This window comes from Salvia splendens, chromosome 4, assembly GCF_004379255.2.
Source record: "Salvia splendens isolate huo1 chromosome 4, SspV2, whole genome shotgun sequence".
In the NCBI taxonomy this organism is placed as follows: Eukaryota; Viridiplantae; Streptophyta; class Magnoliopsida; order Lamiales; family Lamiaceae; genus Salvia; species Salvia splendens.
Window position 1 is genome coordinate 512275 of NC_056035.1, and position 27214 is coordinate 539488.

Consider the following 27214-nt stretch of genomic DNA (forward strand, 5'->3'; position numbering starts at 1 on the left):
CTTTTAATTAAAAAAGTATTAAACCATTAATAATAGCAATATACTTATTTTGGACATGATACAACAAAAAATAATAAAAGAAAAATTAAATTAGGATATAGCTATCCATTGCCATGTTTCAAAATTTGAAGTCTATACTATTATAGTCCTAGCCACATAATTTAGCCCCTTTACTAATCATAGATCTTGTCGCATGCTCCCATTCAAATTCAAATTATTAAATTCCAATCCTAATCAAGTAAATGGCAATAAAATTATATGGTTATATCTAACTAGGAGGGGCAATTATTTCATATTCATCATTTTGCCCAAATATGGCTTAAATTTGTGCAAGAATTCATGTATACGCACCACTTGGGACATTTTTGTCTGCCCTGCCTAAATTTAGGGAGTAATATTCTTTCGGTGGGAGAAAATAAAATGAAACTTTTGGAAAGTTTGTTGACCTCAAACCCCAATAATTATGGGGAAATAATAGGTAAATGGCTTAAAGTGTTGAAACAAATATAAAAAATAAAATATTTTATTTTCCCATAATTATTTTAAATAAAATAATTAAAGGGAAATAATAGGTAAATAACTTCTTTATTTTCCCGCACTTTAAAAAAATGTATTAAGTGAATTGAGTAAAGGAATAATAAGTAAGAAATTAAAAAGGTGGAGAGATAAAGAGTGAATGAAGTAAGAGAGAATAAATGTGTTGACTTTTGCTAGAAAAAGAAATGACTTCACTATCATGGAATGTATCAAAATGACAAAATGACTTTATTACTGTGAAACGGATGAAGTATAATAATACTACTTCTTTTTATAACAATCATATGATTTAGCAAAATTGAATAATCTAGTTAGATTTGTTTCTAACCTAAGAATATATGTGAAGAAATGTGCATTTTTTCAAGTAAATATTTATACCTTGTGAGAATTAACTAAATTTCATAAGAAGAAGAAGGCTGATCTTTATTGGAATTAGATTGTTGTCACTTTCTACCACACGCCAAATGCAAAAGGGCATTTATAAACTTGCTCTACAGTCTACCTTTACAATAAATAATTTTGGGGCCCATTTTGCATACTATTCATTTCTTACAAAATTATCATAGTGCATGTAATGTATTGTAAAATGTAAGCAAAAAATTAAAATAGATAAAGTCTTTCATTTGAGGTAAAGTCGAAACCATGTCGATGAATTCTATATATAGAGCATATCATGATGCCTCCTCTCTCTCACACACACACACATTCACTCAAACTTAAGTTTATTTGTTAAATTTATTTTAATAATCAAGACTCTTGTGCTTGTATATGAGCACTACTATTTCGGAAACCATTTAGTGTTTACTGAAAATTGAATATTTTATATACTCTTATGTAGTTTGAAAATTATTCCAGCTGCAATATTTGATTAAAACAAATCTACTTGGAAGAAAATAAACAGTCAACATCTTGGCAAATTCAAAATTGAGTGTTAGAATTAAACATGGGTCAAAAGAAAATGCATATCGTTGTCAAATTTGGCAACGACCCTCTTGATCTTACTCTATAACAAGATAATTAATCACAATTTATGTCTAATGAATAATGCACAAGACAAGACTCCTTATCCTAATTGGAAATTTCCTAATTTGATGAAAAGAAATTAATTTCAAATTTATTATCTTTAAATAAAAAAGCACTAGTCAACATCTTCACAAATGGTTTTTCAATTACTTATGTCCATTTCAGTTAATTTCAACATTCATTTGGAGTTATTATTACCTTATTTTAAAGAAGTAGGGGGATTTTCTTTATATATTAGTATATCGTGGTCAAACTTCATGTCTTATTTACATGTACGCCTAGCCTATAGAATAAAATCATATTGATGAGGTATTTAGGGCACTAATAAAGTTAGTGGAACACACTATACCTAATATATACTAGTACTATTATAATTTAATGTGTGTTTTGAGTAATAAAGTATGATTGATAAAACATGGAGTATAATTTAGTTAAATGTTTTTTTGTATAATTATACCTGTGATGGATAACATGGTCCATAGACCATATTGATCATATCTATTCAACTAAACACCAAGTAAAACTATTGAATTGGAGCAAGACATAAACTATGTGTGTGTGTAAATTTCTTTTATCACAAATTCAAAGATTCTTACGAGTAGAAACTACCTAAGAAAGTAAATTAATATATACTACTACATTTAAGTATTAAAAACCATATAAACAATCCTAAAATACAAGAGTGAAAATAGAAGTTAGAAGACTTTGAAATTCTTTTTATGGTCAAACGCAAAATCAACAGAAGTCAATGATATAACATCCTCGTCTCCTCCATCTAAAATTATAAATTATCAGTAAATAAAATAAAAATACTATAGTATATACTCCAAGTCAATTAGAAATTTAAAAGCCTCCATCAAATTGCAGTTGGTCTCTTTGCTTTTGCCCCCATTCTAGACGCCGCCGTGTAGGCCTCCTTCCCTTCTTACATTTCTCCGTTGACTGATCTCTCTCTCTCTCTCCATTTCTTGACACTTCCACGACCTCTCTTGCAACTTCCCTTTAGCTTCTATTACATATAGAAACCTATCACATTTTGATCAGTCCAATTTTCAAATTGTATCCTCATTTTCTCTTGCCCTCTCCCCTCTTTACATTTTTTCTCAGTTTCACCCAATCCCTCGAAATCTCAATTCTGCTCAGCTATTTGATGAAACCCTTTTGAGTTCTTGGATTGCTTGGCAAAAAGATCGAATCTTTGAAGAAACCCTTTCGAAATCTCGGGTCACTTCACAAAAAAGACTCAATCCTTCCTCCATCCTCGAAAATGGCCGACGCGGCGGAGCTAAGCGGCGGCAAGATCGAAGACGCGGGAGTGATAGAGCTGACAGGGAAGATAATGGTAGTGGCGATAGTCCTCCTCTTCTTCGTGGTGGTGTTCGTCTTCTGCCTCCACCTCTACGCCAGGAGGTACTGGTACCGCCGCCAAGAAAGCACCACAGCCACCGCCACGAGGCGGCGCCACCTCGAATTCGCGGCCGGCCACCACGAGGCCGCGGCGGCCTCCGCCCTCCGCCGCGGATTGGACCCTTCGCTGCTCAAAACCATACCCTTCACAGTGTTCGATCCGAAAGAGTTCAAAGAGGGTTTGGAATGCGCTGTGTGTCTGTGTGAAGTCTCTGAGGGTGAAAAGGCAAGACTTTTGCCCAAATGCAACCATGGATTCCATGTTGATTGCATTGACATGTGGTTTCAATCTCATTCCACTTGCCCTCTCTGCAGAAACCCCGTGGCGAATTCCTCGGATTCCGCCTCGGATGGTGAGGGTGTGATTCAAGATCCAGTGGTGGAGAATTCAGTTGCAATTGTGATACCTAATTTCCCAACCAATGTGTTGATTTGGGGGAATGAGACTCAAGTTAGCGCCTTTGTCCCTTGTGTGGAAGAGGGCCATCAAGGCAATGGAGAGACCTCGAGCTCATCCTCTTCCTCTTCCTCTTCCTCAGCCCCCTCGCACGAAGGGGCTGAGGAGGACGAGCAGAAATCCACGGTCCCGACGAGGCTGAGGTCGTTGAAGAGGCTGCTTAGTGGCAATAGAAGGGTAAATCCCTCAACCCCAAGAAATCTTGATCTTGAACAAGGAGTAAGAGGGTTGAGTTGATTGATTTTGATTTGGTTTTATATTCACATTAGGCATATAGGCTTTTTCACTATGATTATGGTTCAAAAAGTTTGAGCTATGATTTGCTTGGAGATGATTGAGAGGTTGTGAGATGGATTATTTGTTAGATGTTCTTTGATTCTTGATGGAGATGAGTTAGTAGTTTTCTTGCAGCATATATGAACTGGGATATGCTTAATTTGTTGTATAAAGATATAGGTTAGATTCTCTATATAGAAATCTTGCATATAGTTTGTCAATGTAATGGAGTAGTACCTATTTATGTATTCAAGAGGTTATTATATATATCAATATTGTTAAAGTTTAATTGTTTGTCTTATCCTTTGTGATCCACATCTGACATCTCTTTAATTTTAGTAGTACTATTGATTTTGTGAGATGATGAGAGATTGAAATGAAATGGAAGTTAATAGTAATGTTCGTTGACGTGAATTAGATATTGAGAAATGAGAAGTTTGCACAATTTTTGCATATGTTGTTTTTTTTAAAGGGGCAACATTTGGAAAAAGCATGTAGTATAGTAAAATTAGTCGGAAAAATCATAAAGTTTGTTTTGTTCTCAATTATCGCATGACAAAAAAATCATGTTGCTTATGTGTGACATTATGTTTTTCAATGAAATGATGTTATTTTCTTTATGAGTAGACAATATAATTTAATTCATTACCATGACATTTACATATTTTCACTAATTTTTTGTCATGAGATAATTGCGAACAAAATCCAAACTTTATAGTTTTTTCGACTGATTTTCAAAATTGCGAAACTCACCGAAATGGTATTTTACCATTTCTTGTTTTCAACCCTTTGACAATGTGTATCTATTAATATTTTGTAGGGTAATAAAAACATAAACTTTTATTAGGGGTGCCATTGCCAATGTGCCATGTTGATCCAACTGCAAGCAAAATATGTAGTCCACAACAAGATGGCACCAAACAATTACCCAATTGCTGTCTCAACTCATCCAAAATTCAATAAATTCTATATCTCCCAAAATTAACCTTAAAAATCAAACAGGTGTAAAAAAAAAAACCTTAAAAATCAAACAAAAAACATCTACTCCATGTGACCACATATATAGGCCAATAAGCTTGAATCTTCTGCTCTTTAATCTCTCCAAGGCACATGTATGCTCCTTTTGGGCTACCGGTCGAACCAAAAAGCCCGGCTAGGGGCCCGGACGCCGCACGTCGGGTCCTTTCAGACGATGCACTATCAACACCGGTAGATCGTCTGATTGGGCCCGACACGTTAGCCCGCTTCGCCCTCGAGGCGGGCCAAGTGGTGTGAGAGTGAGATGGTTGGTTGAGTGTTTTACTTCTAGTGCCATTCTTCAACCAAGAAAATAGGGATTTTTTTCCCCACGATTTCCTGTGCTTTTTCTCCCAATCCAACTGTTTTGTCTCCTGTTTCTCTACTCCATTTAGATTCACTTGGAAGGTGCTGTTTTTGGCTTCTTTCAAGAACTGAAACATGAAAAGAAGATAATAGTAAAAAAAGGATTTTGAATCCAAAAAAATGCAAGAACTGAAAAATGGATGTAATATTAAGACTTCAAACTTCAAGAATAAATAAATAAAATATATGAATATTACATGGGATCAAACAAAACTGTGTGAAATCTGACTGATAATCAAATTCATGGCTATAATCATCTGCACATTCATTCATCTTTGCCTGAAGATGAAGAGAATAACCATCAATGTATATGCATAAAAAAAGCAAAAGAGATTAATATAAATTCTTGGAAGATTTTCAGTTGGTGAAAAAACACACTGAACTACTCCATTTCGTACCTTTGACTTGATCTTGAATTTCCAGAGAGAGCAAATAACACAATGAAATGAAGTGAAGTTTGATGTAAATAAATTCAAACTTAAATTAAGCATAAAGTTAGGTTTAAAGATTAGTGGTGAAAAGGATGTTTTGTAAAGCAAGAAGTAGTGGAAAGCCAAAACCTAATACTAATATTTGTCATCATAGCCCATGTTCGGATGGCATGATTCAATCAAAGATTGAGTGTAGGGTGTTGTTCGGTTGTCCATTTCTATGTCATCAAGGCCCGCAACATATAGTATAGGCCCGACAGGGCCCGCATCCTCAGTGGACTGACTAGCTTTAATCCTAGACAATTCATCTCACCATTTACCCTCTGATTATTTTGTCTGCCTCCTTCAACCACCACCACCGCCCTCCCCTCTTCTATTTTCCTTCCCTTTCTCTCTCTACCAACACCTCTCCTCTCCTCCACAGCTGTATACAGTTAGATCACAGAAAATCAAACATTAATACTCCCTCCATACGCGAATAGGAGACCCGTTTTTTCATTTTAGTCCGTTCGCGAATTGGAGTCTCGGTTCACTTTTACCATAAATGGTAATAGGGTCTCACCTTCCACTAACTCATTTCAATCACATTTTATTTAAAATTAATATATACAAGTAGGACCCCTATCACACTAACATTTTTTCACCCATTTTTCTTAACATTTCTTAAAACTAGTGCCGCCAAAAAATGGGACTCCTAATGATGGACGAATGGGAGTATTTGATTTTATTTAATTAAATAAGTTTAAATTATGATTAATAAAAAATCAGTTATTTTATGTTTCTACTAAAAATGAGATAATGTATTAATTTATTCTTATTATAGTCTTATCTACATCTTAAATATAATCCAACCAACCAAACAATAATATAAAATGCAACACTAATTTAATCTTAGACAAAGCCCATCTTTGTCTATCCTAGATTACATCTCATGATTATTTAATCTAATGAATCGAACACCCACATTAATGTGTTTGTCTATCTCATCATTATCAATTCTTCACGCCGCATGTTTCGGAGGATCCCATGACATATGATATCTTATCCTTTTCTTGAGAAATGAAATTTACCAAATCAAAATATTTTATTGCACGACTCCAAATGAGTTTAGATGTATTTAGGAGTTAGAACTTGGGACTTATTCACAATGTGACATGAACATGTGAACTTTTGACAAATAATGTGAGTTGATGGGCTTGAAGAAGAAAAGTGTACAGAAATTCAGCAAGCAATTTATTCTTTAATTTAGAAAATAATTTGTCGTGAGAATCAAAGATGTTTTATTACATAACTATGTGCTGTGAGATTATTTTGGTTAGACTTTCGATAGTGAGATGTTAGCTTCAAAATAATCTCATCATCAAGTCATGTTAGCTTAAAAAAAATTTAGTTGCAATATCAAAACAAATGACAGTTCAACAATTTATGGGCAAATTTTAAAGTTGATAGCAAAACAGGTTTAATAATTTATGGGCGAATTTTAAAGTTGACCTGCAAAATAAGAAATTGGCAAAAGTTAAAAAAAATTGAACTTTCAATTTTTAAAGTTAATATATTAAATAGTTCATCAACTAAACAAACATAAGTAGGATAAAATATTCAACTTCAGTGGAGGAAGATAAAGCTCAAGTAGATGACAAAAGACCAGAAAAGGAGGAAAAGACAAACAGAGGATTTCAGGCATTGGAATTATGATTCACTTCAATTTAATGTGTTGATTAATAATGTAAGGAGTCCCCACTAATAAGGGGTCATTCAAAAAAAAAATTACTACTCTTTTAAAGCACAAAAAAGTGGGTCAAGCTAGTAGAGCAGAAAACACGACTGAAGGAAAAGAGTAGTACACAATACATGGATTCAAATCATATTTCCTTCATTTGCACGACCACTGTACAGGTCCTGTTTCGGTACATTTAAGACTTACTTATATTACACCTAAATCACACTCAAAATATCCCTTTCAAGATGGCCATATATCATCACAGTTGAAGCAGGGGTAGAGCCATTACAGCAGCGAAAATGCAAACGAGCATCACTGACAACCAGGTAGGAAAAGACCCGCGTTTCTGCTGGTTATTTACCTCTTTTGGGACGTCTACAGTATTTGGATCCACCTGGGATCCACGTTTCTTTAATGTGGGGCGGGAACTTTCATCCCTGACGGATTCTTTTGCTGCCTGATCAGCAGATTGCTCGGTTGCTAACTGTTGTTCGTATTTCTCCAGGTACTCTGGAAATAGTTTCTTAAAAGTTGGGCTGTTTTGAGCAAAAAAAGAGAGTTTTGAGATCAATCATAACACGCAGATGTTAAAACAAGTAACTAATGTTCATCATTCAACAGCAATATATTGGTGAATAAATGAACTGATGATTTGGTAACAATAAACGAAATAAAAGGCACTTTGTGTCAACCTTTAATTCATCTTACGCAGACCAAGAAATGACGATAAAAGAGAATGCATATCCTTAAGTAAGACTTACATTTCACAATTAAAAGCCAGGGAAGTACTTGCAAGCCTCTTTTTCTCTGCGTCTGTACTTGAGACACTGCCAGTGGTAGGACTATTGTCCATCTGAAACAACATAGAAAACAAATAGCACCTGGTTGTATATTTCGACTGTGGAAACTAGTTTACTAGCATGTAAGGGTTTCAATGTAAAAATAGCTGTTAAAATGATCAAACTCCCCATTAGCATGGAACCCACCATGAATGAAAGGAGGCCATTCAGTATGCTGCATAGAAATGGGAAAAATCAGCACAATAAACTTACTCCATATAATTGGTAGAGAAAATGAAGAGCGATATTTTTCTCGAAAATCCTTTACCTTGAGACAGACCACATGGGGTTCCAACTCTCAGGATGGACTGGAAAAGGAATCAAATAAATAGTGTGACACAAGAGAATCAGTACAGATAACACGAGGAATTAATATGCATCAAGTAACTTACAGTCACTCATGGACAGGCATAATTTCTTTTGTGTCATAAAGCGTCCATTTGGAGTAGTCATGCTACACAGCATATGGAGAACATTTTAAATTTTAAAACTATTCCACAGTAGATTGCACATGATGCTTAAAGCAGCAGACATGGCATAAGAGCAATGTTATCAATCTCGTATGGCGGCTTATGGCGGTTCGCCTAAAAACCGCGACAGGGATATGGCGTATTAGTATGGCGGATATGGCGGTCAATAATTAAATAAATAAAATAATACTTATATATTTATATATAATTCAAAAATTAGAAAATAATAAAAATATAAAATCTAAAACTATTAAAACAATTAAAAAGCATAAAATACAACTCTAATCTCCATGTTTCTTGCATAATGCCCCATTCCTAAATGCAGTACACACGCAATGTTGTCAAATGACAGATATGGCAGTGCTATGGCAGCGCCATGGTACTATGGGGTTTCCATCACCGAACGCCATGCCATAGCGCCATGGCACCGCCATATCTGCTATTTGACAACATTGCATAAGAGATAAAAACTTACGTGATTCCCGGAGGTTTGAATGGGTACTCTGGTGGAAACTTTATCTTTCCATAGTAATATCCACCTTGAATGATCAGAGATTGTAAAAGAAAATCAAAGACAATTATTTAGTACAAAGACACAAAACAGACCAGGGTTAAAAGCATTAGTAGTTCATCAGCAGATAAACACAGTACGCATGCAACCCATTTATAACTATTTTTCTCTGAATCATACATGTTAAAGATGGGGGAAAAAAAGAGCCAAAAACCTGCAAAGGGTGTTCCTTGACTTCCCTCCAAAACATAATCTGAATGCAGAATTAGGAAAAAGAGCCATATCATTAGTAGATGAAACAATCGTTAACTATCAAAAATTGAACAAAATAATCAACACCAGTGACACCATTTAGCTCTTCAGATACACTATCAAAGATCTAGACTTCAATTAGAATATAACTGAAAGAAGAACCCCAGCACAAGGAAAATAACATGTCTCATCTTTTCCGTAATTTCCACAATCAATACTATGAAGAGCATCTTAGACAACAATAAAAGATGGGAACTAACCTCCCATCAACTAATATGCTGCAGGAAAATGTAGAGAAGTGATGAACTACCATTATAAGCTGGTTCCAAAGTATAACCAATCATTTACTTGTGGACAAACATATTTGTCAAATGAATGAGAAAGAAACTATTTATATTCCAGGGAAAAAATGAAAGCAAACCATGCTTAAGAACATGTTCAGGAAGAGGTGGGGAACCACATGCTACTGTAAAATAATACTCACGCCACTCAAGGATGTCATTTGGCAGAGGACGTGCCACGACATTGGAGACAGGTTCCTGTATGTGACATCATTAGTATATAACCTTAAATGAAGTTCACTAGAAAGAATATCCATAGCCCCATGCCGAGATTTCAAACATTTCCAGAAGTTGAAGACAACTTACTTTACATAGGGCTCTATATTCCTTTTGGAGGCGCTTTAAACATGCTTTTTCGGCCATTTGAAGGTAGCTTACAGGGGATATTGATCTTGTCCAGAGTCTCAAATAGGATGTTCCCTGCTAAGCGAAAGTTTGTCTTTAACTTTATAAAACATTTTCCCCTTCTTTTCCTTAAATTGCCAATAGGGAATACACAATACGACTTACACTGAAATTTTAATGACTGAAGTTCCGATGAAGCAAATAAATAGTACACACATCAAAACAGAAGATCATAATTAGACATTACATTTTCCCATATTCAGATGACAGATGCAAGAGGAGATCACTCATACATGATCAAATAACAATTGCCAAATTGGAAGAATGTCAAATCAGATGCTTTCCATACCAAACTAGGCACATTATACAGTGTTGAGAATAACCTTTAGTGCACTGGAGCATTCAATATCGTAATAACTCCAAACCATCTATTTTTTATTTTTAACCAACCCGCTCCTATTCTCTAAACCTCGTAATTTAGGTAATATCTGTAATTACACCAAACACCTATATATGCTACCATCCATTATTTTTAACCAACATGCTCCCATCTCTTTAATTCAATTAAATAAGAAACAGGGCAACGGTTCAGATGTAAAATTTGCCCCGGTCATGATCGCCACTTCTTATCGAAGAAAAAATTACTAAAATGCTTCCTACAAACTTTACAAATTTAACAGAAACTCAGCTCCTTGCCATCCATCAGTATTCAGCAAAAGTAATCTCTACGTGATATGAGGAATCACAACAGATTGACCAATAGATGAACAGAATGGTGTTTACTAAGGCGGCGACTAATGAATGAGGAAACATTAACAGCATCTTCTGCTCAACAATCACCATTGCTACAAATCCAAGAATAATTACCTATTGGTCAATCATCAATTAATAAGCCAAAATTTCCAAGAACGCAGTCATACTCATAGCTCTTATACCCCAACATCCCCAGAGGCATATGCAGGAACTTCTAACTTACGATAATTTCATTTCCCAAATTGATCTAACCCCAATTGCATATACAAGCGTAATCGATTATCAATCAAAATCAGAAAATTAAACAAATCGGTAATCTCTCTCACATTCTTGAATCTCAATCTAATTAGAAAATTAAACATAAATCCGAAAATCAAAAGAGCCAAAAAACAGTAGTATAAACTGAGTCCTTACCGGAGTTTGAAAAAACAAAATCAAACGATCAATTGATCGAAAAGTCTTCAGCAGAGTTCAGCTTTCAGCGATTTTTTAATCTTAGATAATTAATTCTAACGACTCAACAAAATCCAACGCGTTGAATTTGGGCAGAAGATATATTTTTGAGCTTAAATTGTTAATCCTAATTTCTTTTTGGGAATTAAAAGATGGTTAAAAGTTATAACCCTTGAATGTTGAGGTATAAATAATTTTATTAATTATGAAACCCCTAAGAGTAGGGGTGTCAAAATGGATATCGGGAATTGGATACCCGATATCTAAACCTGAAATATCGGGTAATTGGATACCCGATACCCAATTTTTCGGGTTTCGAGATCGGGTTCGGATATAGGATTTTTGAATTATCGGGTACCGGATAACCCTATATCCGATCGGGTATACCCAAATTACCCGAAATATCCGATTTTTTTTATATTTTATTTTTAAAATTTAATAAATAATGTATTTATTCTATTATTTAAAAATTAAATAATTAAATGTACTCCCAAAATACTTAACTCTGAAGTCATATTTTGGGCTAATGTATAAATTGTGATGTTTATTATTAACGAATAAGGGGTGTTATAACTTATGAATTTTTTATTTCTAAATATTTGTAGTAGTTTTTTTTCTTAAATTCGAACGACTTTAAGTTTGTATCAAATTCGAACTACAAGTTTGTAATTTTATAAGTTTGTAGCTAATTTTCTTTAAAAATAATAAAATAAAATAAAAATCCAAAATAGGGATTGGATGCCCGGTTTTTCGAGATTGGATACCCGAGTCGGGTATCTGCGGGTACCCGATTTGACAGGCCTACCTAAGAGCATCCCCATCAAGAGCATGGATGGGGACCCGGTCCCACATTTATTAATTTTTTACTCTCTACTCTTCCCCAAGAACACAACACACACATCCATGTTCTTCCAAAGACATGCTTAAGGGTGGTCCCACCATTCCATTATTTAATTTAAATACTTCAATTACTACAAACATTTCTACAATATAAAAATACATTAAAAATACTCGAACTACTATTACAAATTAAAAAAATAAAAATTACATACTTAAATCCTAAAAAATAAAAATTACATACTGATAATCCTAAAAAATAAAAATTACATAATTAAAATCCTACAAATTAAAAATTACATACTTAAAATCCTAAAAAATAAAAATTACATAATTAAAATCATACAAATTAAAAATTACATACTTAAAATACCTTCGTGGAAGACTATTCTATCCCCAATGTTTTTAGGAGACCTCGTATCATTGCATAATGTGAATCAAGTTGATCGGGAGACATGTGCGATGTATTGGCCATATTGAGTTGAGCCAAAAGGGTCCACAACGAGTTAGTGGGCGGTTGAGGTGGCACAAAGGGAGCAAGAGCAAGAGCGGCAACGGCAGCGGCGCGACGGCGGTTGGACGCTGCCTGTTTCCTTCCTTGCGGCCAACGTTGAAAACTACTCGGGCCGGCGTCGGGGCTACCAAAGTTAGCTGCGGCAAGCTAGCTAGACACATCATCCGAGCCGAAGTTGGATAACTACCTCGACCGTTTGTTGGAGGAGCTGGAGGAGGATGATAAGTCTCCCCTATACTTCGAATGCGTACGCACCTCCTACCAAGCGCTAAGGTACTTGAATGCTTTGTAATAACAAGATTGGTAGGTCGCAATGGAGGCAATGATGATGTCGAGCTCGCTCTTGCCGCTCCCCGCCGACTCCTGTTCCTGGAGGTAAATCCCTTGTAACTTTTGGATTTATTCGTTGGCTCTGAAGATGGCATTGCACATCATACTCTCATTGCGCTCGATGGTTCCCTCCAGTCAGGTGGCATTGTACCGGCGAGAAACGCGGAACCAAAACCTATCCCCGTTTTGGTTCGTGTCAACCTCCGGATCTTCGGAGATTTCCAAATAGGCTTTAAACATCATATTCATCTCCCTCGGAGTGTACGTGGTGCGGACGTGAGGATCACCGCCACGACCCATGACACGAGTGCTACGAGGAGGAGGAATAGGATAAGTTTGGGAGCCGCCGCTCCCTCCCTCCCGATTCTTGTTCGGGTGCCCACCCGTATCGGCCATCGGGGGCATCTTGCTCGTCCACCGGGTAAGGACGGTAGTCATCCGGAATTTGAGAACCTTGGGTTAGAGGAGAGGGCGAGAATTCCGTTTTCGGACTAGGGAACCATTCGTGGTTCCAACCACGGGAGCCGGAGGGGTGACCGCCGGAGCCGGACATTTTTTTTAAGAGTGAAGTGAAAGGTTGAGAATTGATGTGAGAATTGTATAGTGTGGTGTAAAAAATTTTGTGTGGAAATGAGGGTATTTATAGATGAAAAATGTGAATTTTGGGGAAAAAATTGAAAAATAAATTAAAAGTGGTGAGAAAACGGATATAATTTATTGGGAAGTGGGAAAATGCATTTTTTTAAAAAATGATTTTTAAATTAAAATTAGATTTTTTTTAATGAAAAATGCCAACAGCTATGCCGTTGGCCAATGGAGTGATGCCACGTCGCCCTGCTCAGCGGCACGAACGTGCTCGATGTATCGAGCAGTGCCGTGTCGTCGGCAAGAGTGCAGCGGCGGACAGCAGGGTGTCGGGCCGTCGGCACGGACACGGTCCTTCAACACGAGCACTGTTGGGGATGCTCTAAGTTCATTTAAAGTCTTATGTTCACCATCTCTATTGGAGTACTATTCATGTTCAATTAATCATAATTTAATAAATAAATTTATGGATATTTATTTATTTTATTTCAATTAATGTATTTTTTTACTAAAATTTAATCATTTAAATAGCTAAAATTGAGCTATAATGGAACAAGCATGTGCCGAAGATCCCAAAACTTCACCTTTTAATAACAGTGGAGTTTTAAGAACAACTCGGTGTTCCCTATTATTAATTGGATCATCATCCTTCGTAACACGATTGTCAACTTCTTACAAACACAAATCTCTATACAAATCATGAATTTTATAATACTTAATATTTTCAATAGACTCCAACTTATCAATTAAAATGAGATTTCTATCAACCAACTCTTTCATGTACTCTTGTGCAATTGTTTCCAAACATTTACCCCTTTAGTTTTAAAAATCATTTGGAAACTCGTAGCTTTTCAAGCATTGACACACGGATATGACTATCTTCCTCGAAAATACTCATATACAAAAAACCATGGCTTCAAATAGTTTGAGAGGTAGATATAGCTCATCCTCAATTTTTTCAAGCAAAATTCGTCACTTATATTGTTAATGACAATTGAATTTAAATCTTGATCTATACTCTCCAACTATTCTCTTATGCGCTCATATTTTGCCAAAACACCTCCTATCGTAACAATTGGTAAATGAAGTCCTTTACAATTCGCTACGATTTTCTTTCCACTAATCTCCAACTCGAGGACAACTTTCTTTCCTGAACACAGTCTTACAAAACAATCTTCAACTAATAACTTTGTCTAGAAATTTCATACCAATTCTATAAGACAGATTCAATTGGGAACTCAAGTTTGACAGCCTAGTTATCATGATTATTCGACTCCCATTTTCGTAAATAGGAAAGAACGTTTGTATCTTCTCCCATTCCTCTACGCTCCACATGTCATCTATTATTATAAGATACTATATAAGAACCACAGATTTCAAAACATAGGTTTCAAACCTAAATTATTAGGTTCGCAACTCACACACTTGGATTTTACATGGTTTTAGAGAGTGGTTTTGTATGAATTTGATCATATTCCGTCTATTAATGGGCATGTTTATATCTACTTCTCTATTATGTTGTTATGTTGACCATTTTGTTAAGAATGTGTAGAAAAATGTATAAAATATGTGGATATGCAGCAGCCTTGATTTGAGACAATATTATTGGAGATTTTGAAGTCCAATCAGTCCCTAATGCATATGAATCTCTTCGTTTTTGAAAGAGCTTCGCGTGGCTATTTTTGTGTGGGAATTCCTCTCCAACTCCAAGTAGAATTCAGTTTGGATAATTAATTAATTTAGCAAAACTAGCAAAAATACTTCTAGGAGTATAGGCCTGCTCAAAATGGGCTAACTATTAACGTCTATATAAAATATTGAAAATAAAGCACTCGCGAATTAAAACAAACAGAGAAAAAGAAGTGGCTTCCCAACTAGTTGACTTCTCAACATCCGTATATGAATATCAGAATATGATACACTACAAATTAAAACGCAGATGAAAAAATTATTACAAATTAATGAAACATAATGCTTGTGAGTCATTACATAATTTAATCAATAGTTAATTAACAGATTTACTTTAATCACATACTATAGAGGGAGGATGTAATAAATACAAATTCTAAACTATAATTTGGATCATTAGAAAATGTCAATAGATGACAAAATAATAGCAGCAAAAAATGTAAACACAGTGTTAACGGTTGATGTTGTGTTGACATTGTGTTGAAACTGTGTTGACATTTTTTATTACTATTATTTTGTCATCTGTTGACATTTTCTTACGGTCAATATCATAGTTTGGAGTTTGTACAATATATAGAGTTTGCATTTTATCACTAGCAGCATGTGATCATGATATGGTAATGTACTATAATAAAATAAATGAACTATCTTTAATTGATTCATAACCTAGAACATCTGGTTTCAAAATATTATCTACATGGAATAATATGCACATTATTGATATGGTAATCTAATAAAATAAATTGAATGAGTCGAGAAAGAGGTGGCTTTATTTGACATTACTTTTTTTTCTATAACAAAAAATTTACATTTGCATTTCAACTGGATAAATATTTTTTGGAATGCAATTGTAATTTTTTTATTTTTTTAGTAACTAACGCAGGCAGAGTCTGAAAACAAAACAAAACTACCAATATAATTCAATCTATTTTTTCACCAAGTGTCAAATTTATAAATCCAAATTGTCTAACTAATATACACTACTATACGACACAATATTTATTTATTTAAGTCGAATAATTATCATTAAAGTCTAGCTACAAGCCGAATAAAGGAAATTTGCTTTACTAGTGGCAAACGAATCCAATTAATTATGTGCCGTGATTGGTGCTTCAAAAAAGCCACATTAACGAATAAAAATACGTGTATTAATTATTTTCTGAATGATCCTGGAGAAAATATTCCCTAGTTCGAACATACCACATGTCAAGATGAGTTGGTATGCCCGGCCATTAATATTTTGACAAATGGATCCATAAAGGATCATTTGCATATGGAAATTCAAGTAAATATAGAATTTCTTCCTAAGATTGTGATCCTCACTAATATTTATACAAATACAACTTTAAATATATATTTAGCATAATTAATAAACAAAAGTTATACGCAATATCATGAAATACTTTAATTTTTACTCTTTTATATTTAATGCATATATACAAGAAATATACTTAATAATTATAAAGTAGGTTATAGCTTAAATTTTATTTATATATTATTAATATTATTTTTAATGTAATTTTTTTAACATATTAGAAATTCAATAAAATATTTAAAAAAATTTAAACTGGATTATTCATACATTCTGTAAACATAATACTACTACACAAATAATTTATCTTTAAATAAAGTAGAGTTGTTGATAGCATGATTAATTTAATTAATAACGATAGCGTCAGTTTAGCACTGCTGAAATTAATAAAAAAAATTACTTAATATGCTGATCAAATTAATATTAATTAGTTAATATGCTGATAAATTTTAAAATATAGCGTATTATACTAGTGTTTTTCGTATATGTATACATAAATATAAAACAGGAAAAAAGTAAAGGATGAAATGTCATGACATATTATGACTTGTCTTTAAATTATGCAAAATATATGTATGAGTTTATACTTATACAAATATATTTGACAGTTGCAATATTTGAAAAGCTTTCTATATTTACTTGAATTTTTATATGCAAGTGATCATTTATGGATCTATTTGTCAAAATATTAGTGCATGGGCATACCAACTCATCTTGAAGTTCCCCTATTGTTACTAATAACTGAGTTTTCTTAATAAATTAAAGATAATATTATTGAATTATTATGCTGAATACAAAATATCTATCGACATCAATTGACAATTTTTATCTAAGGTCATGAAATTTAATTTCCAAACACAGCAATCTCAATTTAAAGCAATTTAACACAAGTACAAAGTGGGGCTTTACAATATTAAAAATTAAAAATGCAGAGGACTCATTTCTAGTACTTGGTAAATTAATTTTGTACCTTGGAATCTGCTTAACTTAAACCATATATAAATTTATTTCTTGATCATGACCAAAGACACACAAGATAAGACAGAAAATCACTAACCAAGATGAAAAAAATTGTTTGATAATTAAATAACATATGTACAGTACTACACCTACCCAATGCATCATCATATGCATGTGAGGGTCTGACTAAAAATGCTTTCAAAGAAATATAATAAATTAAATAAAAATAAAATATTGTAAAAACATATATTCTTTCCAGCAGACACCATAGCTGTACACTAATCAAAACATTTTTTAATATATAATTATAAAACAATAAAGCAATTTTATACACCCATTTAACTAGGTGAGAATATACAATAGTTACAAATATAAAGTGCCAAAAACTAGGTATTACTATTAAACAAAGGAAAGAATTCAAAATTATCCATAATTTATAACTAATTTGGGTGAAAGAATTCAAAATTATCCATACTTTATAATATATATATATAGGCGCATGATTGATTTTGACCTTATTAAAGACATCAAATTAATTAAATATTTTTGAATCCCAGTACATGTCGGTGGGATTCAAAGGATTGGTACTAATACCGTTTCAGGTCGAATTAAGAAGAAGATTTTATATATATAGACAAGTAATAATTACTTAATTAATTATATTGATGATCTAAATATCGTAATATTATACTCCTAGTAGAAACCAGAGCTGGTATCACTATCTATGAAATTGTCTATTTTCTAGCAAAAAGTATAAATAATTGAATAAAGTGCTCATGATTGCAATCTTTATTTTTTGATTCACACTTTTCTCTTTGTGTCCACCTTTCAATTTATTATTTCCTAATAATATAAATCAAGAAAGAATATACATGACTGGATGAAAGCCTCTTAATTTCATTCAATCAACAAAGAAATTTATATTTTAATCAACTTTATTAGAATTTTATGAATTTTTTATTTAAAAAGTTTGAACATTTCAAATTAATTGTACATTTAGGGCAATAACACAATTCCTTTTTGTGAAAGGCAGTCCCCACTCTCTTTTTGGATAAAAAGTAGTAAAAGGAAATTATTTACCGTGCATTTGAATTTTATAAATGAGATCTAGTATTACACTTTATGTTTGTCACTTTTGCATAATTTGTATTTTCGTGCAAAAGAGTGAAATTAAAATTTTAATGTTTCTCATAATCCATCTATCCTGGTTACTCGAAAGTTCAACCTAATGGAAGTAGAAGAAGCGTCTTTGAAATAGTAACATAGCAACCTAAACTAAATAGTTGAGAAAAATGAAACCATTTTTTTTTAAAGGCAATACTTTTCAAATGGGTATATACCTTAAGCAACTCAATTCCCTAAGTAAAGTCTATTTGTGAAATATAAGCATGTAGACGCTTTATTTAGTATCCTATGCAGATATATATAAAAAAAAAGAGTTTAAACCATGAATATATAAATATAAATTTATGAAGAAAACTGGAATAGTTGAAAACATTAAACCGTAAGAATTTTACCATACTAAACTCAGTTGTGCTTGATACTTAATTTTAAGGAACCTTAATCTATGTAAGTCTAATCCGCCAAATGATGTGAATTTGCACACTTGCATAATACTCCGACAAAATTCTTTATTATTATTAAAAATAAGTAATGAAATATTGTGATGACAGAGAGATATTTTGACGAAGTTGAACTTGTAAAGTGTACTCCATTTTAATTTCTTTCCTTTTCTTTTATGACAAAAGTAAAAGAATCCCTATTCCCTAGCAGCCCCATCCGGGCCATCCCTATACAATATGCGTGTGGCAATTGTTAAATTGATAGACTTTGTCAACATATTGAAAGAATTTAAACTATATTAGTAATAATTTAGTGATTAAACATGTTACTCTTATACATTTGAAATACCCATTATTTATCAAGGAAAATCCAAAAATTCCCATACTAATTTTGCTAATAAAATGCAAGATTTTTTTTAAAAAATGGTACTCATATAAATTAAACTTTCTCGACAAATAATCTTTGATGCAAGTCTAAATAATGCGTCAAATAATCTTTGCACACTTGCATAATACTCCCAAAAACCTATTGAAATAATTAAATGAATACGAGATATTTTTAACAAGAGTTGGAAAGTATTTTTCTTCTATTTTTCTTTCAATAAAAAGGAAAATGAAAAGAAAAAGAATCCATAGCAGCCCCAATCAATTGTATAACAATTAACAACATTGCGTGTGTCAATTGTTAAGTTGATGAGCTTTGTCCCATATTCTATTTAAATTATCTAATATTTATAAATATACTACTATATGATATTTAGAAGTACTCATTATTTATCAAGAAAAATATGAATCAACCATATTTTAGTCATGAAATTAATTTTTTTTAAAAATTTATATGCATAAAAATACAACAATCATTTTTCACACAATAGAATATAAACTTTTAAAATAAATTTGAATTTAAAATAATAATCTTACATTATAAATGGAAGGTTCACTCATTCTTCCTTAAGCAAATTCTCAACCAATCCCTTCTCTCTTTCATCTTTCAAAAAAATGTCCCGCCTCCGCCAATTTTTCGCCGGAAGATCATTTTCCGGCGACAAAGCCACCCGAAAAAAACTCCTCCTCTCTCTCCTCGCCACAACCGTCCTAGTCTCCGCCGTGATCGGCGTCACCGCCGGAGTAAAATCCCGACGCGACAGCTCCTCCGGCGATGGCGACAGCGCTGCCCTCAAAATCTCCGGCGCCCACGCCATCGCTCGATCCTCCTGCAGCAGCACATTGTACCCTGAGCTCTGCTACTCCGCCATCGCCGGCTCTCTCGACGGCGGCAAGAAGGTGAAATCCCCCAAAGACATCATCACTTTGTCGCTGAACGTGACGATCGCCGCCGTAAAGCGGAACTACGCCTCCATCGGAAAGCTCCTCGCCGACGACAAGGGCAACTTCACGAAGCGGGAGAAGGGGGCGCTAAAGGACTGCCTTGAGACGCTGGACGAGACGCTAGATGAGCTCGAGACCGCCATCGATGAGCTCAACGAGTACCCGTTTAAGAAGTCGATCGAGGCGCACGCCGACGACCTCAAAACCTTACTCTCCTCTGCCATTACCAATCAGGTAAAATTTTTGTAATTGCAACATTAAATTCAATAGTCATGCTATAATAAACTCGAACGTAAAAAGTCATTAACCGCTCTGTCACTAGTAACTGTTCAAATTATTTTGGTGTCTTGTTTCAAGTCTTGCTATTCACGACTGCTTGACATAACTTTCTTTTTTCATCTTTACACGTTTAAATAACAAAAAATGGAGCTAACTAAAAAATATTCATTTTGAAACTAATTTTTTTACTAGTAATATACTACTATTCGATCTCACACAAGTTTTTCTTCTTGTAATTTAGGAAACCTGCCTTGACGGCTTCTCGTACAACAAGGCCGACAGGCACGTACGAGAAGTCTTCATAGGAGGGCAGGTCGTTCGTGTCGAGCAGCTCTGCAGCAACTCGCTCGCGATGCTCACCAACATGACAAAGAAGGACGCGGAGGAGGAGAGGAAGCTCAACGCCGGGAGGAAGCTCACGGCGACGGACGGGGGCTGGCCGGAGTGGCTGTCGGCGGGGGACAGGCGGCTGCTGCAGTCCTCCTCCGTGACGCCGAACGTGGTGGTGGCGGCGGATGGGAGCGGAAACTACAAGACGGTGGCGGCGGCGGTGGCGGCGGCGCCGGAGAAGAGCAGCAAGAGGTACGTGATTAGGATAAAGGCGGGGGTTTATAGGGAGAACGTGGAGGTGCCGAAGAAGAAGACGAACATAATGTTCGTCGGAGATGGGCGGACCACCACCATCATTACCGCCAGCAAGAACGTTGTCGACGGAAGCACCACGTTTAACTCCGCTACAGTTGGTGAGTTACGGTTCTTGCTTTTTCGTCTATTACTTGTTGTTTGTTTTTGTTTTTAATGTTTTTTTCGTGCATGCATAATCATTTTTCCACTTCTTTCCTTTTCAACTTTCTAAAGTAAGCATCATATTAATTCGGTTTAATTCATATTTTGGTTTAATTATTCATATTTTATGTTTGCCATTTCCGTATAATATATACTAAACCATTATTTATGTAAATAAATGAAAAGTACTACAATATGCCTAATTTTCAAAATAGTGAAATATATACTAAATTATAGGAATACTAGCTATTTTAACAAAAATACGGAACAATAAAATTTCGATAATTATACGATAAATTTCGTGTAAAAGGGTCATTTACATCCAAATAATTAATAGTAGTAACTTCTACTATATTAGTACTATATTTTAACATTTTTTTATCTAGCTACATGGAATTTTCCTATGGTATGTGGAAGATACTAGAATTAGATATTGTATCAATAGTTAAATAATTGTAGGACATTATGATCAATACTAATACAAATTCGAAATTGCTGCATGTAATTAAGTGATCTGGTTTAAGAAAATATTGACAAAAGTCGAATATGTGTGTGTGGTCACTAGGTGTCGAAAGTGACTAGAGTAGAACAAAGTAAAGACTAGGGGTGGGTTATTGTATTATACATACAAAACGTTGAGTGCAAAATCGAACTACTATGAATTCTTTGTTTTTAGTGTGTGTCTTTTAGTTTTAGATAAGATAGCAAAGAAGAGAAAGAAGGTAGCAAATTGTTTACTACATTACGTTTCTTATGCCTTCCATATTTCTAGAATTGGGTCCCAATGTATTACTAATAATAATCTTATAATTATAATTAGTGGCTAAAATTATGTATTCTATTAGAATTTTAATACTAATTCTTATTCCCTGATATTTTTTCGATTGCCCAGTTGTAAAGACATAAAGTTATGCTCTAGGTGAAAACGAATATAATTAGTCAACTTGTCAATTGTCATGGAACTGAGTGACTGACCTTTTTCTATTAAATAAATCATGACGTGGATGCTACATCTACATAGACTATATTAGGAATATAAATAAGATAGTAATTTTTCACGGTATATTTGCATGCAAATATTTGGCTGTAGATCATTATAGAAAATATAGATATGGATATGATAAAAAAATTGTATAGAACTATTAAATATAATTTTTTTTCTTTAGCTTTATTGGCAATACTATAAATGCATACTAGTACTATGTTATATACAATATACTATTTCTTATTCATACACATATTTGCGTAGAGTGACTGACACATAAGTCACGAGAGGCTCAACCCCTAAAAAAATTACTATATTTATTAATATTGTTAAGTACGGTATTAATGTTTTTATGTAAACATTTCTATCATCGAAATAAATTAAAAGAAATTCTTGTTTCATTATTTTAAGTGCAAAATTTGGATTATATAGACAGGAAATAAATTCTACGTCTCTTAAAGCAGTATTTAATAACATTGAAGTGTTTCATTTTGTTGATGTGATTATTCATAAGTTAGCACGTTCTTCGCTTACTTCCCTCCTTTAATTACGCTTTAATTGACACTTAAAACCCGAGCCGACACCTAATTCACCGACACAAATTATTTGACTGCTTTCTTATGTACTTTTACTAATTTTTCTTTAAACAAAAATTGGCTATCACTATCGGTAAATAGTGGTTGCAATTGTTTAGTCACTAGATTTGTAATAGGTTACATAAAATCACAACAATATATAATATAGTCTAATATTTAGTCAAACTATCAACTCAAACTATCGCATTTCAACCACCTTTTGATGTTTTCGTTAATGCCATTGCTTTATAAAGTAGTTGCATCCACTTTTTTAATGAAATAACATGGCATCTCAAATGTTGGTTTGCAGCTGTAGTAGGAGAAAAGTTCTTGGCCCGAGACATCACTTTCCAAAACACGGCCGGGCCCTCCAAGCACCAAGCCGTGGCGCTTCGGGTCGGGTCGGATCTTTCCGCATTCTACAAATGCGACATTCTAGCCTATCAAGACACGCTCTATGTCCACTCCAATCGAAATTTCTTCATAAACTGCTACATAGCCGGCACGGTCGACTTCATCTTTGGCAACGCCGCCTCAGTGCTCCAAGATTGCGACATCCATGCCCGTCGCCCTAATTCTGGTCAAAAGAACATGGTCACGGCTCACGGCCGAACTGACCCGAACCAGAACACAGGCATAGTGATACAAAAAAGTAGGATTGGAGCGACTTCGGACTTGAAGTCTGTCCAAAAAAGTTTTCCTACTTATCTTGGACGGCCCTGGAAGGAATATGCTAGAACCATCATCATGCAGTCATCTATAACGGACGTGATACACCCGGCCGGGTGGCATGAGTGGAGTGGGAGTTTCGCCCTCAATACTCTGACTTACGAAGAGTATCAAAACACGGGGGCCGGGGCGTCCACTTCCGGAAGGGTTAAATGGAAAGGGTACAAGGTGATCACGAGCTCGACCGAGGCAGCAGGTTATACGCCGGGGAAGTTCGTCGCCGGTGGGAGTTGGTTGCCGTCAACCGGCTTCCCTTATTCACTAGGGTTGTGATTCTTGTGTGCGTAATTTTTAGTGATTGCTAATTTTTTTTCTCATGGTTTTTATAATTGAGGCCCATAGCTAAGGCCCATTTGAGTTGGTTCAATAATCCTTAATGTGTAATTTTGTGGCTTTGTGTCGAAATTACGAATAAGTTGTATCTTGTCATCTTGTGGAGTGTAATAATGTTATTAAATAACAATGAAAAGTTGCAATTTTTTAGCACGTTATTACATGAAGAGTATTTTTAGCACATTATAACATTTGGAGACCGAAGATTTGAGAAATTTATAAAACATTTTTTTTTCACAACAAACAAAAAAGATTTTCCAATTTTTTTTTATGTATTATTGATTTTGGATCTAGAAAATTAAATGCTTACCACCCGGCCCAAATGTTATCGACAGGTCACAGGGGTCCATTTGGCGATCTAGATTTTTTGTACTCATTAGGGATGTCAATATAACCCGGAACCCGCGGGCCGGCCCGAACAACCCGATAAAAATACAGGGTTAGGGTTGCAATTTTGCAGCCCGAATTTGAAATCGGGCTATTCGGGTTTACCCGGTTGGGTTACGGGTTAGGCGGGTTGGCCTGGGTTACGGGTCGGCCCGACGGGTTGAATAGCTCGTACCCGAATGGCCCGTCAACCCGAATGGGTTGGCCCGATTGACATCCCTAGTACTCATATTATATGTTTGATTTTATTTAATCTTACTATTATATGTATTTGAATGTTTCATCCCAACCTACACTATATCATTCCAAATACTAAAGGCTATAACATGTCTTATTCTCTAATGTTTAATGCTACTGTTTTAAAAAATTTAAAGGGGAGAATTATAGGACTTGGATGCAAGAGTGCACACAGAAAAAAGATTGATAGAGACTATATATTGTAAACTTTATTTAAAATTATGTTTTTCAAGTGATTCATGTTATTGTGGATAGACAGATAGGAATGACATGAAATTATTGGGGATTGCAAGATAAGAATGGCATGAAATTGTAGGAGAGAGAAATAACAATGACAATCTAAAGATAGGCTTAAGTAAGAAAATATATTATTGTTGTTATATTTAGAGATTTGGTTAAAAGGAATAGCATATAGAGGGCCCTTCTCATTTAAATTTCATTCATTATGCTCTCAAACATACGGTTGAGTAATTCGGAGGCTTGCCGCTGAACTAGCCACAACCAATTTGTTAGAATTTAAAAGGGACAATTTATATATGCCAAAATAGAATATACCAATAAATTCTTCCTTCAGAAAAGATACTACTCCTCCTTAATTCTTCTCATACTGTTTCTAATGGGCACACATTTAATAAAAAAGCCCATCAACAATTCAAAAATAATTTGATATACATAAAGGGTCGTTTGCTTTAATAATTTAGATAATATTGAATCTTATTTGTTGTTCAGTGGGATTCATCATAATAGAACTTAATAGGAGGTGAGGCCGAAGCCGGATGTGACGGTGGCGGCGGATGGCACCGGCGATGTGACGACGGTGAAGATGCTTAAGAAAAAGAGTAAGACGAGATTTGTGATATATGTGAAGGCCGGAGTGTATAAGGAGAATGTGTTGTTGGAGAAGGCGCATTGGAATGTGATGATTTACGGCGACGGCGCTGCTGCAACGGTGATCTCCGCCGAAAAGAACGGAGTCGCCACCTTCGACGCCGCCACTTCTAGTGTTTCAATCTCCTAGTATTTTATTTTTATTTAATTTCTAATTTTAATTGAAGTATAAAAATATATATTAGGACTATAATTTAACAAATTGATAGCGAGTTTAGATATTGATTTTAAATATTTGTTTGGACTTTAGATATATAATTATAGCATCAAATCTGAGGTAAGCACTCCCCTAATTTATGATCTGAAAATGTCAGATAACATGTGATTTGATTCAAATAATGCTTCAACTAGATCATGCTATAACATGTCATGAAAGTCTTGAGACACTACCATGTGAATTTTTTAGGTCAACATCATAATATCTGTTGCTCTCACTTTGGTAGTCAAAACCATGAACCTCCACTTTTCATTTGTTAATTTAAAGTTGCAATATTTGATTTATTTATTTTATTCACTAAATATGCTTAATGTATGAATATGGTTAGTTACCAATCATGTGTATTAAGTGTGGTGTCTACACACTCATCTCATTTACATTGATAAAAGTAATTTGAAATGTTTTTACGTTAATTACTTTTATTTTCTTTATATGTGTAGTTTCACATAGGTAGAGAAATTATTCTATAATAGACTTGCAAACCAAAATAAAATAATATGGAAATTATAGTGGACTTCTACTTATTTTAGTCACTAAGTTTAGACTTGCAAGCAAGTGCCAAAAGTGAACTCTTCAATATCTCTCTTAAGATTTGATATTTTTTTAATAGCTAAATTAACTTTTTGGTGCAACAAGGGATTTATAGCCCGGGACATAGGGTTCATAAACACGGCCGGGCCACACAAGCACCAGGCCGTGGCCTTCGGTTCGGGTTCAGACCAATCCGTCTTTCACCGGTTCTCCTTCTATGCTTTCCAAGACACCCTTTACCCCCACTCGAATCGCCAGTTCTACCGCGAGTGCAACGTCACGGGCACCATCGACTTCATCTTCGGGAACGTCTTCCAAAAGTGCAACACCAAGCCTAGGCAGCCCATGCCCAACCAATTTGTGACCATCACTGCACAAGGCAAGAAAGACCCTAACCAAAACACTGGCATTTCCATCCAAAGATGTGTGATGGGCCCATTTGATAAGCTCACTGCACCAACTTATTTGGGCCGGCCTTGGAAAGATTACTCGACGATGCAGACCGAAATCGGCGGGTTTTTGAACCCACTGGGCTGGATTTCTTGGGTCGGGTATAGGCCCACTGTCACAACGGCCGAGGCATCAAAGTACACTGTGAATTCATTTATTCAAGGCCCATCTAGGCTGGCTGAATCAAATGTGGTTTTTGATTCCACATAACTTAACATATACCTACACAATTAGTTTTTTTTTTGTTTAATTTTGATTTCTTCTCTCTCTAACAACTTTGTATTGTAAAATTAATTCGCTTGGTATTTGAAAATTTGTAATTCCATCAAAACTTTATACGGTTGCTAGTTGACTATTTTGTAGAGTAATTTTATTTTGGTGATTTTTTCTCTAGATTAGGTAGATGCATAGTCGAGACCCTTTCAGTTAAAAAAATCAAACTTCAAATTCTACTCAAAACAAACACTAAAATGACTTGTTTTATAGACAGATAGTAAAAAC

The 27214-nt window shown here is 34.5% G+C and overlaps 5 protein-coding genes across 8 annotated transcripts; 3 read left to right on the top strand and 2 right to left on the bottom strand.

The window, feature by feature from the left end:
* The first annotated feature begins 2429 nt into the window (after positions 1 to 2429).
* LOC121797698 (RING-H2 finger protein ATL3-like) lies at positions 2430 to 3994 on the top strand. Its single transcript, XM_042196375.1, has one exon. The coding sequence runs from the start codon at positions 2828 to 2830 to the stop codon at positions 3659 to 3661; it is 834 nt and encodes a 277-aa protein (XP_042052309.1). The 5' UTR covers positions 2430 to 2827; the 3' UTR covers positions 3662 to 3994.
* Positions 3995 to 4655: 661 nt separating this feature from the next.
* LOC121800216 lies at positions 4656 to 5598 on the bottom strand. Its single transcript, XM_042199800.1, has 3 exons — positions 5482 to 5598; positions 5281 to 5362; positions 4656 to 5151 (listed from the first exon to the last, which is right to left on the bottom strand). The coding sequence occupies exons 1-3, from the start codon at positions 5572 to 5574 to the stop codon at positions 5006 to 5008; spliced, it is 321 nt and encodes a 106-aa protein (XP_042055734.1). The 5' UTR covers positions 5575 to 5598; the 3' UTR covers positions 4656 to 5005.
* Positions 5599 to 7366: 1768 nt separating this feature from the next.
* Positions 7367 to 11354, bottom strand: LOC121797711 (ubiquitin-conjugating enzyme E2 34-like). 4 transcript variants are annotated; one of them, XM_042196393.1, is made up of 10 exons: positions 11160 to 11354; positions 9954 to 10067; positions 9728 to 9845; positions 9269 to 9307; positions 9019 to 9082; positions 8466 to 8527; positions 8342 to 8381; positions 8221 to 8248; positions 7996 to 8087; positions 7367 to 7770 (listed from the first exon to the last, which is right to left on the bottom strand). In XM_042196393.1, the coding sequence occupies exons 2-10, from the start codon at positions 10008 to 10010 to the stop codon at positions 7494 to 7496; spliced, it is 777 nt and encodes a 258-aa protein (XP_042052327.1). In that variant the 5' UTR covers positions 10011 to 10067; positions 11160 to 11354; the 3' UTR covers positions 7367 to 7493. The 4 variants fall into 4 exon arrangements, with proteins under 4 accessions (XP_042052327.1, XP_042052329.1, XP_042052330.1 ...); XM_042196395.1 differs by having other exon boundaries at positions 9791 to 9845; positions 11160 to 11353; XM_042196396.1 differs by lacking the exon at positions 11160 to 11354 and having other exon boundaries at positions 9235 to 9307; positions 9791 to 9845; positions 9954 to 10071.
* An 8579-nt stretch (positions 11355 to 19933) lies between these two features.
* Positions 19934 to 24164, top strand: LOC121797713 (pectinesterase-like). The gene is made up of 3 exons (XM_042196398.1): positions 19934 to 20550; positions 20837 to 21338; positions 23252 to 24164. The coding sequence occupies exons 1-3, from the start codon at positions 19987 to 19989 to the stop codon at positions 23941 to 23943; spliced, it is 1758 nt and encodes a 585-aa protein (XP_042052332.1). The 5' UTR covers positions 19934 to 19986; the 3' UTR covers positions 23944 to 24164.
* Positions 24165 to 25450: 1286 nt separating this feature from the next.
* Positions 25451 to 26923, top strand: LOC121799549 (pectinesterase 3-like). Its single transcript, XM_042198953.1, has 2 exons — positions 25451 to 25630; positions 26369 to 26923. The coding sequence occupies exons 1-2, from the start codon at positions 25451 to 25453 to the stop codon at positions 26921 to 26923; spliced, it is 735 nt and encodes a 244-aa protein (XP_042054887.1).
* Positions 26924 to 27214: the final 291 nt, after the last annotated feature.

What these genes read in the sequence shown, in the direction of transcription:
- LOC121797698 (XM_042196375.1), top strand. Translation starts at nt 2,828, where the DNA reads ATGGCCGACGCGGCGGAGCTAAGCGGCGGCAAGATCGAAGACGCGGGA.
- LOC121797713 (XM_042196398.1), top strand. Translation starts at nt 19,987, where the DNA reads ATGTCCCGCCTCCGCCAATTTTTCGCCGGAAGATCATTTTCCGGCGAC. An exon ending in CCTCTGCCATTACCAATCAG is followed by an intron (nt 20,551 to 20,836) that starts GTAAAATTTTTG and finishes CTTGTAATTTAG; the next exon opens with GAAACCTGCCTTGACGGCTT. An exon ending in GTTTAACTCCGCTACAGTTG is followed by an intron (nt 21,339 to 23,251) that starts GTGAGTTACGGT and finishes GTTGGTTTGCAG; the next exon opens with CTGTAGTAGGAGAAAAGTTC.
- LOC121799549 (XM_042198953.1), top strand. Translation starts at nt 25,451, where the DNA reads ATGCTTAAGAAAAAGAGTAAGACGAGATTTGTGATATATGTGAAGGCC. An exon ending in TCGACGCCGCCACTTCTAGT is followed by an intron (nt 25,631 to 26,368) that starts GTTTCAATCTCC and finishes TGGTGCAACAAG; the next exon opens with GGATTTATAGCCCGGGACAT.
- LOC121797711 (XM_042196393.1), bottom strand. Translation starts at nt 10,010, where the DNA reads ATGGCCGAAAAAGCATGTTTAAAGCGCCTCCAAAAGGAATATAGAGCC. An exon ending in TCAAGGAACACCCTTTGCAG is followed by an intron (nt 9,083 to 9,268) that starts GTTTTTGGCTCT and finishes TGATCATTCAAG; the next exon opens with GTGGATATTACTATGGAAAG. An exon ending in CTGGCTTTTAATTGTGAAAT is followed by an intron (nt 7,771 to 7,995) that starts GTAAGTCTTACT and finishes TGCTCAAAACAG; the next exon opens with CCCAACTTTTAAGAAACTAT.
- LOC121800216 (XM_042199800.1), bottom strand. Translation starts at nt 5,574, where the DNA reads ATGCTTAATTTAAGTTTGAATTTATTTACATCAAACTTCACTTCATTT. An exon ending in AATTCAAGATCAAGTCAAAG is followed by an intron (nt 5,363 to 5,481) that starts GTACGAAATGGA and finishes CTTCATCTTCAG; the next exon opens with GCAAAGATGAATGAATGTGC. An exon ending in ACAGTTTTGTTTGATCCCAT is followed by an intron (nt 5,152 to 5,280) that starts GTAATATTCATA and finishes TTCATGTTTCAG; the next exon opens with TTCTTGAAAGAAGCCAAAAA.